Genomic DNA, 12,950 nt, shown 5'->3' with positions numbered 1-12,950 from the left:
TGAGGTATGTATGAAACATATAGAAAAAGATGGTCTTTTGTACTGATTTTTTGTAAAAGTTTTCTGTTGCAGAGCTAAGATACACAGGCAATTTTGTTAGATATTAAATAACAGACAAGCAAATATATTTAATGATTAGCACTGAAAATGTTTAAATAGACAGTGGCGGTTTATTAAGAGCCCAACAGGATTTAATAAATTAAAAGTATATGCACATTACCAGCTTCACAATATCTTCTTTTTCCTTACTGAGAGATGTCTCTTGCTCCAAAACCTGTTAAAAGTAAGTCCCAAATCTAAACCTAACCCCTTGTACCTACATACCTGTCACAAGGGTGGTGTTTTTTTTTTTTTAGAAGATGAAGACCCAAATAGTATGTCTCAGTTTTTAATCTTTAAAATAAGAAAATGTTAAAGAATCACTATTGTGACTCACTGTTTGGGACTTTATGATCACTTATTGCTCTATATGGTGGTTCTTAATTTCCCAGCACCAACTGGCCTTTGTTTCTGCTTCTCTGTCCCTGCTTCTATGTGTTTGTGCTGCTCCACACTCTGATGTTGCTGACTCTCTGGCTGGGACTTGTCACTTCTGTGAAGTGCCTGCTGCTAAGTAGCTGCCTCCTTCAGTCGCCTTTTATGTCCCCTCCTCTCAATTTAACTTTCATTTCAGTTCTCATGCAGTTCTTACAGCTGTCTTTTTCTATATACAGCTGTTTCTGTATGGTTTTCCATTTCTCATTCCAGGCAGCTTTTATATTTTGTAGGTTTGTTGTTGTGTTTTGGGGTTTTTTTTGTTTGTTTTTTTTTGTTGTTGTTGTTTTTTTTTTTTTTTTAGTTTGGGCTTTATTTTTATTTTTGCTCCTATAACATAGCTTGAATTTCTACTTTACTAATGAACTATGGACTTCCTTTTATAATGCTGTGAAGACAGAGCTATGCATGGTGATTTCTCTGTAGAGAAAGTGGAGGCTATAAACATGCAAATATCACTTTTGGCTTTACAAATTTAATTGCTTTGTGTATTATGTGGGTTCCTAGGCTGAAAATCCTGATGAGAGCAAGTAACACGTTTATATATTCACTATCTTCAAAATTCAGGCAGATTGCTGAAAAGTGTGGCAGTTTTTGATTCTGCAGGTTTAAATCTAGTTGATGTTATTACAGGGAGTGTAGGGTGCTTGCATGACTGAGGACTTCACTGAATGCAAACATCATGTTTCTAAACTGTACGTTTCACAGAGCCTGTGAAAAGCAATTGGAGCAGCTGCTGCTGCCATCTTTCCACATGCTGGATCACAGAAAGCAAAGCTGGAAGGGCTCTTGGGAGATAATCTAGTATATCACTACCCTAAAGCAGGGTCAGCTAGTTCTGAGCATTTCCAAACAGTCATAGATTTTTGAGATTGAGGCAAGAAATCAAGAAGTTCTCATGTTGTGTTCGATGCTTGAAATTATTTTTCTTTTATTGGTTAAAGTACAAACCAGAGGTATAATCCAGGATATTTCACTGTGACACCTGAAAATTATTAAAAAAAATATATATGTGCTTACAGTAACTATAAAAGGTCTGGACCCTGAAGTCAGTAGTCACCTGCTGTGTTACGGGTATAAGGTAGGCACTGAAATGCCTCACAAAATTGGGAACTGTTTCAGTAAAATACTTGGAGCACTCTGCTTTTGGTTCTTCTGGTGACATTAGAAGGAGGACTAACGTCTGAACACCCTGTTCAAAGTGCAGGCTGCTACGTTTTAGCTATCTTGGAAAGAAAAAGAGAGAGATATATTTATATATTAAGAACTAGGAGTTTTCCAGTGTCCTAGTTTTAAGGATCACCACAATCAGAGAGATGGATTGCTTTGATGTGGCCACTTGCCTTGAAGTTTCTCTTCACTGGAGGCAAATCAGAGAAAAGAAAGTGAAAGTATTGATTTGCAAAATTTAAAGTAGACAACATAGATGCAGAATTTCATGAAGGAAGGTGGAAAGAAAGAAATTCAAAGTGTTCATAGATTCCTTAAATAGTTCAAAATCTCTTACTTTTTTTAAGATCCAGCTCAGAGGCTGTTAAAATATTCAGAATCCTGTGGCTGAGGACTATTTTTCTGCGTGGATCCAACCCACTTTGGTACAAGCCCTGAAAGAGGATCTAGATTTAGGAACTCTGTTTGTTTTGTTGTTGGTTTTTTTGCTTTTTTTGTTTTGGGAACTTTGTTATTTCCTTTTACATCAAAAACTTCTGTAGAGAATGTTCATATGTATTAATTACGTGATGGGACCTAGTGGATGAGCCATATTATTTAATCCTGAGCCCAGATGTGCTTTGAAGTATTGATGACTCTCCCTGCTGCCCTGCATTTTCAGCAGAGTGACAGAAAAGACCACTGCTTTAGCAGAAGCAACAGACTGCCTCTTGCCAGGACAGCTGGTAGGCAGATGAGGTGGGAGGTGTGGGACTGAATCCCTGTAGACAAAGACAGGATCCTGGCTGAGTCCATAAAGCACCGAACTGTTTGACAGCAGCACTCCTGTCACTTTCATCCCTCCCTCTCTGGAAGGACTTGAAAAGAGCACGCTCTGCTTGGGTTTCCTTTTTCAAGAGAAGGTGTCAGACTGAGTTTTTCATGGGATTGAGGTATCTGCTGCAGGGTGCATGGTGTACCCTTTGGCTGAGCATGTCCGTGTTGGCCCCACAGGCAGTTTCTAACTGAGCATGCCAGCTTTGCACCCTTGCTGTATGGTCCTGACAGTGGGGTCTCACCAACTGCAAATTAGGCAATGACTCAGCAGCATGGGACTGGCAGATTCACCAAGTTTACTCATTCCTAGTCATAAACAGTGATTTATACATAAGTCCAGAATGATGAACAAGCATATTCATTTCCTGCTGTGTCCTTTTCATACCTGTAAGTCCCAAATCCCCACTAACCTAATCGCTTTCTTTTCTCTGGCTTTATAACTAGCTGAAAATTTTGAGAACAAAAAGACCAAAAACTTACACTTCTGAAGTTTCCTGGAAGGAGGAAGGAGAGATCCTCAGACTGATCCTCAGTGTTCCAAGTTCAATCACAGAATCATAGAATACCATGTTGGAAGGGGACCTCAAGAATCATCTGTTCCAAACCTCTATGGGAAAAGCACGGTCTAAACCAGATGGCCCAGCACCCTGTCCAGCTGAATGTTGTGTCCAACGTTGGGGAATCTACAGCTTCCCTGGGGAGATTATTCTAATGACTGGTTGTTCTCATTGTGAAAAAATTTCCTCATGTCCAATAGGAATCTCCCCAGGAGTAAATTGTACCCATTACCCCTCGTCTCTTTTCTGTAAGACCCCAACCCCTTGTAAAAAGCGACTTGCCATTTTCTTTGTAGCCACCCTTTGTATACTGGAACAGGGTGATAAGTCCTCCCGTAAACCTTCTTTTCTCAAGGCTGAACAAACCCAGTTCTCTCAGCCCTTCTTCATATGGCAGGCTACCCAGCTATTTGATCGTCTTTATGGCCCTTCTCTGGACCCCCTCCAGCCTGCCCATGTCTTTTTTGTATAGTGGGGACTGAAACTGAACACAGAATTCCAGGTATGGCCTGAGAGGCACAGAGTAGAGTGGGGTAATGACTTCTTTATCTCTGCTGGTGATGCCCTTGTTGCATCCTGTTGGCTTGCTTTGCTGCAGCAGCATGCTGTCAGCTTGTTGTCCGCCAGGACCCCCAGGTCTCTTTCCACAGAGCTGCTCCCCAGCCAGGTGGATCCCAACCTGTTCTGCACTCCTGGATTATGTTTTCCCAGGTGCCAGACCTTACACTTGTTGAACCTTATAAGTTTCTTGTTAGCCCACTCTTCTGTCTATCCAGGTCTTTCTGCAGGGTGACTCTTCCTTCCAAAGCATCCAGTTCCCCACTTAGTTTGGTATCATCAGCAAACTTCATCAGGGTGCAGTTTATCCCATCATCCATATAATGTATGAAGATATAATACAGTCTTGGTTCCAATATTGATCCCTGAGGGACCCTACTTGTGACAGGTTGCCAGTTTGAGAAGGAGCTATTTACCACCACCCTCTGGGTGCAGCCTGTTGGCCAGTTCCCCACCTGCTGTGCAGACCACTTATCTTGACCGTAGCACATCAGTTTCTCTAGGAAGAGGCTGTGGGAAACGATATTGAAAGCCTTGGTGAAATCCGGGTAGACCATGTCCACTGCTCACCCTGCTTCAACTGAGCAGGGTACTTTGTCACAGAAGGTGATCAGGTTTGTCAAGCACAATTTGCCCTTGGTGATTTCATGGTGGATTTTCCCAATCATGTGCTTCATTTGACTTGTGATAGGCCCCTGGAGAAATTGTTTGATAACTTTCCCAGGTACTGAAGTAAGACTAACGTGCCTATAACTTCCTGGATCCTCTTTTAAGGCCTTCTTGTAGATGGGGGTGACATTAGCCTTCTTCCAGTCTGTTGGGATGTCCCCCAATCTCCACGACTTCTCAAAGATTACGGAGAGCAGTCTTGCAATGATGTCAGCCAGATCTCTTAACATCCTCTGGTGGATATTTTCAGGGCCCATTGATCTGCACGGGTCAAGCTCCTGTAATAGTTCACATACCAAGTGTTCCCTCACTGGCAGTGTGTGTGTGTTTGCACCAACCTGGATTTCTGTTCTCAAGGCTTGGGGCCCAGCAGTGCTGGTAAAGGCAGAGGTGCAGAAAGTATTGAGAACCTCTGTCTTTTTAGCGTTCTTGGTGACTAATTCACCCTTCCTTTGTAACACTGGGACAACATTTTCCTTCTGTTTCCATTTGTCGTTTTTGTACCTGAAGAACCCTTTCTTGTAGTTTTTGACATCCCTGGCCAATTTCAATTCGAGCTGAGCTTTGCTTTTCTGACTGCATTTCTGCACGCTCTGGCAATGCCCTTGTAGCTCTCTCTCCCTGTAGGTCTGCTTTTCCACCTCTGGTACTCTTCTCTTCATTCTGAGCAGACTCAGAAGCTCACAGTTAAGCTGAGGGGGTCTCTTGCTCTGCCTCTTTCCCTTACCTTTAAAGGGGGTGAACTGTTTTTGTGCTTCCAGGAGAGTGTTCTTGAAAAACTCCCAGCACCCGCTAGCTCCTTTATCCTCTATGGAAGTTTCCCATGGAATCCTTCCCCAACTGAGCCCTGAGCGAGCTGAAGTTCGCTCTTCTAAAATGTAAAACCTTTGTCTTCATACTAACCTTCAGCATGCTCAGCAGGAACCCAAACTCCACAACACTGTCATCGCTGCAGCCGAGGCTATCGCTAACCGAGAAACTACAGAGGAGGTTTTCTGGGTTTGTGAGTAGCAAGACCAGCAGTGCCTCATTCCTGGTTGGCACATCTAACATTTGCATGAGGAAGCAGTGCTCTACGCATTCCAGGAACTTGATGGATGACATGAGCTGTTGTGGTGTTCTTCCAACAAATGTCTGAGTTGTTGAAGTCACCCATAAGAACCAGGTTCTGTTAACCCAAAGCTTTAAGTGACCCAAATATTGCTTTGTTTGCCTGTACGTATACCAAAGATGCTGGGACGTACACTTGAGGTGGTTGGTCTTCTGGTTGTCATCCTGGGAGTCAACTAAGGAACATTTGTCACTGCTCTGGTTGGCCTGGCTGATTCCCCAGCTGATTGCAATGACATAGGGCGGCCACTTTGAACCCTGCCTGCCAAGTCCTTCAGTTTAAAACCTACTTCACCAAGTCGGCCAGCCTGCTGCCAAAGGTCCCCTTTCCTCTTCTAGGGATTCTAGAAGAATTCATAAAATTAGAAGGGAGTTTGTGTACACCCAGCTCCACAACATTGTGTTGTCCAAATCTCTTTCTGGTTGTAACTGTAATTCCGTGGATATTTATAACAGAAGTCTATGTATATATAAATTGTATAAACTGATGCTTTCTTTTATTGTGGACTCTTTACATAAAATAACATGCTATTTAGTATGCTAGTACTTCAGCATTTAAAATTCAGTTACTTTTTTGCATTTAAAAATAATATATAATTTATTGGAGAGAATTATTAATGAAAAAAAGAGAAAACACAGGTTATCATGTTCTTCTAATCTGCCAAAAAATAACAAACTTCTTTATCCACTAGGTTTTAAGAGTGTACAAAGCTGCAGTACAACAGACATTGGATATACTCTTTCTTCCTGAAGGAAAAGAGTTTCTTACAAGCACAGATGCAGTAAGCCGGGACTCAGCTGACCGTACCGTTATTGCATGGGACTTCCAAAGTGCTGCGAAAATCTCCAATCAAATTTTTCATGTAAGATTAACAATTAGTTTTGTTTGGGTCATTATTGAGTATTTCTTGCCTGTCAATGTTGTAAAAAAAAAAAAAAAAAAAGGCAGCTTTTGATTTTCTGTAAGATCATTGTGTGATGTATAAAATGCTCTTAATGTAAGTTGAGGGGTTGCTTTGTTTCTATATTCTAAAAATATTTATTCTTAAGAAATGACCTTGAAGACTGATAGGTCTCCTTGTGTTAAAAATATTTACACCTCTGTGCTCATTCACTGACATCTAAGCTATATTTAGGCAAGGCCACCAGTGTCATTCTGGCTTGCCAGTGGTGCATGGCAGTAGTTGCTATAGTGCCACGTTTCTTTTCCCACAATTTTTCATACATTTTTCATCAGCTGCAATGAGGGCTGTTGACAAATTGAGTTTAATATTCGCATAGTAATAGCAACCTGATACATGCATATAGATACCTAGTACAGCATAATCACAGAGGCAAAATTTTCTTTTATCAGTGCAGGTGCAGTAGTTCTCTCAGTAATCTACCTAAGCAAGATATTTAATGGACTAAATTGTCTAGGAAGGCTGACAGCTTCAAAGGAGATTACCTAGGAAGTTAGTAGATAATTCCAACTCCCTGGGTCTTCTTTGAAAACCCAAGTCTAATATCCCATGTAATATAATATGATTGGATTGTATATAGATGCTTTTTGGCTGAAATGAACAGTTCTCTATGGACAGGGACATGTAGTTGATAAACATGAAACAATCCCATTATGTCAATTTCCATGGTTATGTCTTTGTCTACTGCTGAATCGATCAACATCTTGGATAGGCAATAGAAAAAAAAAAGTAGAAGCAGCTATGAATATATGAGTTGCAGACCAGTCAGGTTCAGTATTAAGGGGTAAAACCAACTTTTTTCCCCCCTTATCCCCTGCCAAATGACTACAGCATCTCTGAAATGGACTTTTTTTCCTCCCTTTTCTGCACTCTCAATAAACAAAACTTGGTCGTGATTTTGGAAACTCTGCTTCAATTTTCTGAATTTCACCTTTGAACCCTTCAAGGTGGGAGAGAACTCCTGAGCTCTCCAAACGGATCCCAATAGGATTTGATCTGCATTAACAAATTAATAGTTAAGAGCTCTAAAATAAGCCATTACTACAGTACACCCAGTGTAACTGCACAGTGCTTTGGCAGATTGCATTGTACTTTCTGATTTCTTACTGTTAGACCCAGTTTCTCCCCAGAAGCATGCAGTGCTCCACCACAGAGCACCTCCTAACAAGGCACACTGCCTAACCTTTTCTGTGTTTCTGTGCCCAGTACTTTACAATACTCAGAACTTCTTTCCCAGTTCATCACGCCCAAACCACACAACAAAACCAGTCTGATGTTCTTCCCACTCTACCCATGGTGTCCAGTGGTCACTGTCAGCCAGGTGTCCTTCACATGCAAATGCATCCTACAGCCAAATCTCTCTTAATTTGTATTCATGACTTCAAAATTCAGCACTATGTCTTTAGGTTAGGCTACAACTAGAAGAGGTTTGGACCTGGTGGAAGCCTTGCAAGAGCAGTTGATTTCTGATGCAGTCAGCATGCAGAATTCTGAAAGCAATCTTAATTCAGTCTTAAATAGGAACATTTGAGTAAGGCCAGGTGTTGTTAATTTTTGCAGATATTTGTGGTCTTACAGCCAGCAGCAGTCTACATGGGAAATCACTGTCATACAGAGCTTCTGACAGCAGGCTAATAATAATATTTTTTTTCCCTCCCTTCTTTCCTTCCTGTTTTTCATCAGAGTGGGGTGGGGAAAGTGTCTGTTTAGATGGAGCTATTTCTATTACTGTCAGTGTGGCCAGAACTGAGAGGATGGAGGATTTGAGAACTGTACAAAGTAGCATGGAAGGCACAGTATGGCTGTGGAGGGAGGAAGGGATAATGGGAGAAGAGGATTCACTTTCACAATCAAACTTCAGTCTTCCCTGGGCTGGAAGAGGATGATTGAGTACCATCAAGTTGGAGTTACTTCTGTGCAGCTGTTCTGCAGTATAATGTTCAGAGGAAGATGGGATTTTGGTCAGTTCCTAGGAAAACAGGATACAGATTTGATTTAATATTTGCCTTGGTGTAAGACTTCCAGTGGATTGTAATGAGTTAAGTACCTCTGTATAATGTATACTGGGGAGATGACTTAGATACACCTTGCCTTCTACGGTCTTTCAAATGTGCTAAAGATAACCTGAATCATTTGCACCAATCTTTAGTTTCATAAACAACACTTTACAATTATTTCCAGGAGCGTTACACTTGCCCAAGTCTGACTCTGCACCCAAAAGATTCTGTGTTTGTTGCTCAGACGAATGGGAACTACATGGCTTTGTTTTCTGCCCAGCGACCTTACCGAATCAACAAAAAGAAAAGATACGAAGGACATAAGGTATCCTTCTTCACTGGGAACTTATTATCCACGTCTAGAAGGAAGTTAGATTGCCAAGTACCTGTGCTTTTCAATGTGTCTGCTAATAGTGTTTGATTATAAATCAGTGATAGATATTAATTGGCTTCGTTTGCTTTCCTGTGTGCCAGTCTATTTTGAATCATATACACCCTCAAGAAAATAGTCATTAGAAGACTTTATGAATATTTAATAACTTGATTAAATAAGTTTGTGTTATAGCTGTGTCTTAATAAACACCTGGAGAAGTCCTTAGTGTATATTTATTTAAAGATACAATTATTTATTTTTGGTACTGTGTTCATTTTAAGTATACCACAATGAACTTTATCTAATCAGCATCAGGAGTTACACTGTTATTGATTTTCACAGGTGGAAGGATATGCAGTGGGCTGTGAATTTTCTCCAGATGGAACGCTTTTGGTGACAGGAAGTTCAGACGGCAAAGTGTTTTTCTACAACTATCATACTGCTAGGATTATTCGCACTTTGTCTGCACATAAAGAAGCTTGTGTGAGTGCAATATTTCACCCAGTCTTGCCGTCACTCCTTGCAACATGTGACTGGGCTGGAGAAATCAAGGTCTGGCAATAAGAAGCAGAGTTACTTTTCAGGATGTCTCCTGTTAGTCTGTCAAAGGCATAGGAAATAAACCATGGTATCCAATGTGAAATTTTGTTGTCATATGTTGTAAGCAGGAGAAACTGCTGTCTTTTCTTCTATGACCTCTAAGTGTATACTTTCGTAATGCAGTTAAGATGGTCTTGTGGTTAGCTGCTAAGCAAAAAAGTGGTCTTACTCCATTCTTCAGCCCAGGTTATTCACATTATTTGTCACCTGAAGCTGGTGACGAATTTCTGTCCCTTTTGTGTCCATTTTTTGGTGTTCGTCTAGTCTCACCCTGGTTTGAGTAGCTAAACTTAAGAAAATTATTGTGGGTTTTTTTATATAGCATTTCAGTCCAGCTTTCTTAAATCAGGTTTTATCATAGAATTGTAGAATCATTTAGGGTGGAAAAGACCCTTGAGATCTTTAAGTCCAACTGTTAGACTAGCACTGCCAAGTCCACCACTAAACCATGTCCCTAAGTGCCACATCTACAAGTCTTTTAAGTACTACCAGGGACGGTGACTCAGCCACTTCCCTGGGCAGCCTGTGCCAGTGCTTGACAACCCTTTCAGTGAAGAAACTTTTCCTAATACTCAATCTAAACCTCCCCTGGTGCAACTTCAGGCTGTTTCTTCTTGTCCTCTCCAAAAAGTTGGTAAGGACATGTTATTTAACAGAGGATGATGTTCAGGTCAATTAATACCTGTTTGATCTTCCTGGGATTTTCTTTTTCACTAGTTTAGCTCACTGACTTGATCAGTGAAGGGTTAGAGAAGAATAATGTAGTTCAAGGCAAAACAGCTTCTGAAGGGGAAGATCGCAGGGCAGGTGGGACTGCTTCTTTGGGAAATGGGTAGCTGTTACCAGCTCAACTTACTGTAAAATGCCTTCTGAGAGTTCCAGGGGAAGGTGTGCCATGTAACTTGAAGCTAATTTTGACATCAGTAAATTCATGTTCTTGAAATCCCAAAGTTTAAACTTGAGTTTTAAATTTAGTTTATGGCTGTATATAAACAAAACAGAACTATTTGTAAATATTTTAAATTAAAAAAATAAACTTTTTTTTAATACGTGGTGTCTGTATTTCACTATTTTACTCCTGTTATTCTTGGTAAGTGAATACTCAAGGCTATCATGGAATTGATATTTGGGGTGGGGGGGAGCAATTAATATGCTATGCTAATTTATTGTGAGCACACATGCATTTCTCCATACTTCTTGATGTCACAGACACAGAAGATTGTCATCATGCTATTCAGTGCAGGGGATGTTCTTGGGTGTTCTATTAGGTGGTGTTCTAATAATTAGGGTGTTCTAAGATAATTAGGGTGTTCTAATAGGGTGGCCTATTCTGCAGAGAACAGAAAATTCATTAGGTCATAAATGTGTATTTATGTATGTATAGATTGCTCGTAAATGTATTTTAAATTTGCATTCCCTGCACTTGTATTGCTTGGTTCTAGAAATTATTATCCATTTTATATATTAGTGTATACATCCATGTACCACTGGAAAAAAATTGTCTATGCGTCACATAAACTGTATGTTTTCCCAGCCTTGACTCCATGTAAATATGTGCTACCTTGTAGTGAGTGCTGTAAGCCTGGCTTCTGTTTGGTCTGATTAGTCTATGAAAGCATTTGAGCATACATAGGATAATTGAGTTGCTTAACTTGTCTGTCATGGAGTGTAGAAGTTATGTAAAATAGCATCTTTTCCACTTTAGCATCTTTTTATTATTCTGATTTTTTTCTTACTGGCACAAATACAAGGGTTTTTTATTTATGTTTTACATACTCAGTTAAACCAGCTTTTTCAGAGAGAAGTTTTCAGAACAGTCTTCTAAATCGCAGATTTTAAGTAAGGAGCAAAATGGAGCAAAATGTATTCCATCGGTGTGTAGCTTGTGTTCCTTGTAGCACGTAGTAAGAAATAAGCCTGTACCAAGGCTGTGGATCCACTGTTATGTTGTTTGAAGCTTGGACCAAGATATTGTGCCTGTGTGGTGTTAATCATCATATCAACAGTTATGATGGGTTTGAACACAGTTGTTCCCCCCCCCCCCCCCCCCCCCCCCCCCCCCTTGCTGTTCTTAATTTCTTGCTTCCTTGTTTGGCAATTAGCTGTTCGGTGGGAGCCTGAATTCTGCACTTCTGGCTGTGCCTCTAACATACAAGCCAGCTGGACCCTTTAAATGACAACTGGCTCAGCGATTTGATGAGTTACTCCTAATTCAGAAAATTCAAGAATTTTCATAGATGTCAGAAGGAGTTCAGCTGAAAGTGCAGCAGTAGTTGCCTGTTGTGGGGCAGGCTGAATCACCACCGCACGGCATTTTTTAAGAGAGTGGCCCTGTGTCCTTCCCTCCAGGTATTTTAATTCAAATGGGCTATTGCCACTTCAACAATTCCGGCAACCTGTTGTGTGAAGGATGGGCAGCACTGTAGCTGTGTGATGCACCCTGTTATCTCCACAAGAGATTATGTGTCTGTTATTTTATTAAATACAGTGTTGAGAAAGGCTTCTGAAATGAATGTGAACTCATGGTAGAAATACCTTATTGGATGCAGCTCCAGCCTGTGTGAAGGCTGCTCTGTATCTGAATGAGCTCTCTGTGTGTGCAGCCTCAGCTGAGAACACCTCTGGATAGAGTGAAAGATCTGAGAGCACAGTGTTTAGGAATCGTTGCACATATTACATAGAAAAGTAACTGCATTTTGTAATGTCACCCGTGTTGTTGCTTAAATTTAACTTGTGTTCTCAGGCAGGATTCTGGTGCCTGGCATTTATCCCTCCTGAAATTATCTTGGAAGTATAAATTTTGGATTATTTATGCGGCAGGGAAGGAAAAGCTTATATTTGATTAAAGGTAGTAGAGAAAGATAAAATAAACTTTAAACTGTGTAATCTTCAAGAATATTAAAATTAGAATTGCATTTGTGTCAGATTTCCAAGATGGCTGGAGTTGTAATTACTTATGGGAACCAGCCAAAGGTTTTATAATGCAATGAAATTATATTCACATCATTATCTTGTTAAAATCTCTTTTTAATATAAAATTGATTAAAACACAGACTGAATTTTAGTCATTGGAAATATTTTAGAATAGTGGTGTCAATTAAGTTTTCATTAAGATTCAAAGACAAATTCTTCCTTGTAATCTTATGTAATGAACTGTAATCAAAAAATATCCACACTGCTCCATCATTTTGCAATTGCCAAATACTGTTTGGGCTGCAAACAAGGATTATTATGGTCAGATGAAGCTTTTAGAATGTTGTGAATTGTTGGTTAATTAATTTTATTCATAAAATCGTAATCTAGAAATTTTTGAATCTTGCTTTTAGTAGCAGTTCTACAGTTTTAGCAGTTTAGCAGTTTTAGGAGCTAAAGCTTTATACAGAGCTCTCTAGGGCATCATACGTTAGAGCCAAGGCAGAGATCTTCAGCATTCTGAAATGATCTAGGCTGTGTAGATAAACAAGCCAGATTCATTTTAATCTATTTTCTACTGTACCAAAAAGTAATAATGCCAATCTCTACCACTTTATTATTTGCTACTGGAGCATTATTAATTTGGGGTGTCAGAGGATGCAAGCTATTCAACTGTCTTTATCTCAAAAAC

The 12,950-nt window shown here is 40.1% G+C and overlaps 1 protein-coding gene across 1 annotated transcript in view; it reads left to right on the top strand.

Annotated features, from left to right (window-relative positions):
• The window catches only part of WDR25 (WD repeat domain 25), a 64,597-nt gene extending 54,727 nt beyond the window's left edge, over window positions 1-9,870 (top strand). Inside the window, exons 5-7 of the mRNA XM_040601762.1 lie at window positions 6,107-6,277; window positions 8,558-8,698; window positions 9,089-9,870. Coding sequence (XP_040457696.1) covers window positions 6,107-6,277; window positions 8,558-8,698; window positions 9,089-9,310 — 534 coding nt within the window. The 3' untranslated portion in view covers window positions 9,311-9,870. The remainder of the gene's footprint in view (window positions 1-6,106; window positions 6,278-8,557; window positions 8,699-9,088) is intronic.
• The last annotated feature ends 3,080 nt before the right edge of the window (window positions 9,871-12,950 follow it).

The sequence above is a fragment of the Falco naumanni genome, chromosome 7 (genome assembly GCF_017639655.2).
Source record: "Falco naumanni isolate bFalNau1 chromosome 7, bFalNau1.pat, whole genome shotgun sequence".
NCBI classification, from domain to species: Eukaryota; Metazoa; Chordata; class Aves; order Falconiformes; family Falconidae; genus Falco; species Falco naumanni.
The sequence above is the reverse complement of the archived record's forward strand: the minus strand, read 5'-3'. Positions and strand labels throughout refer to the sequence as shown.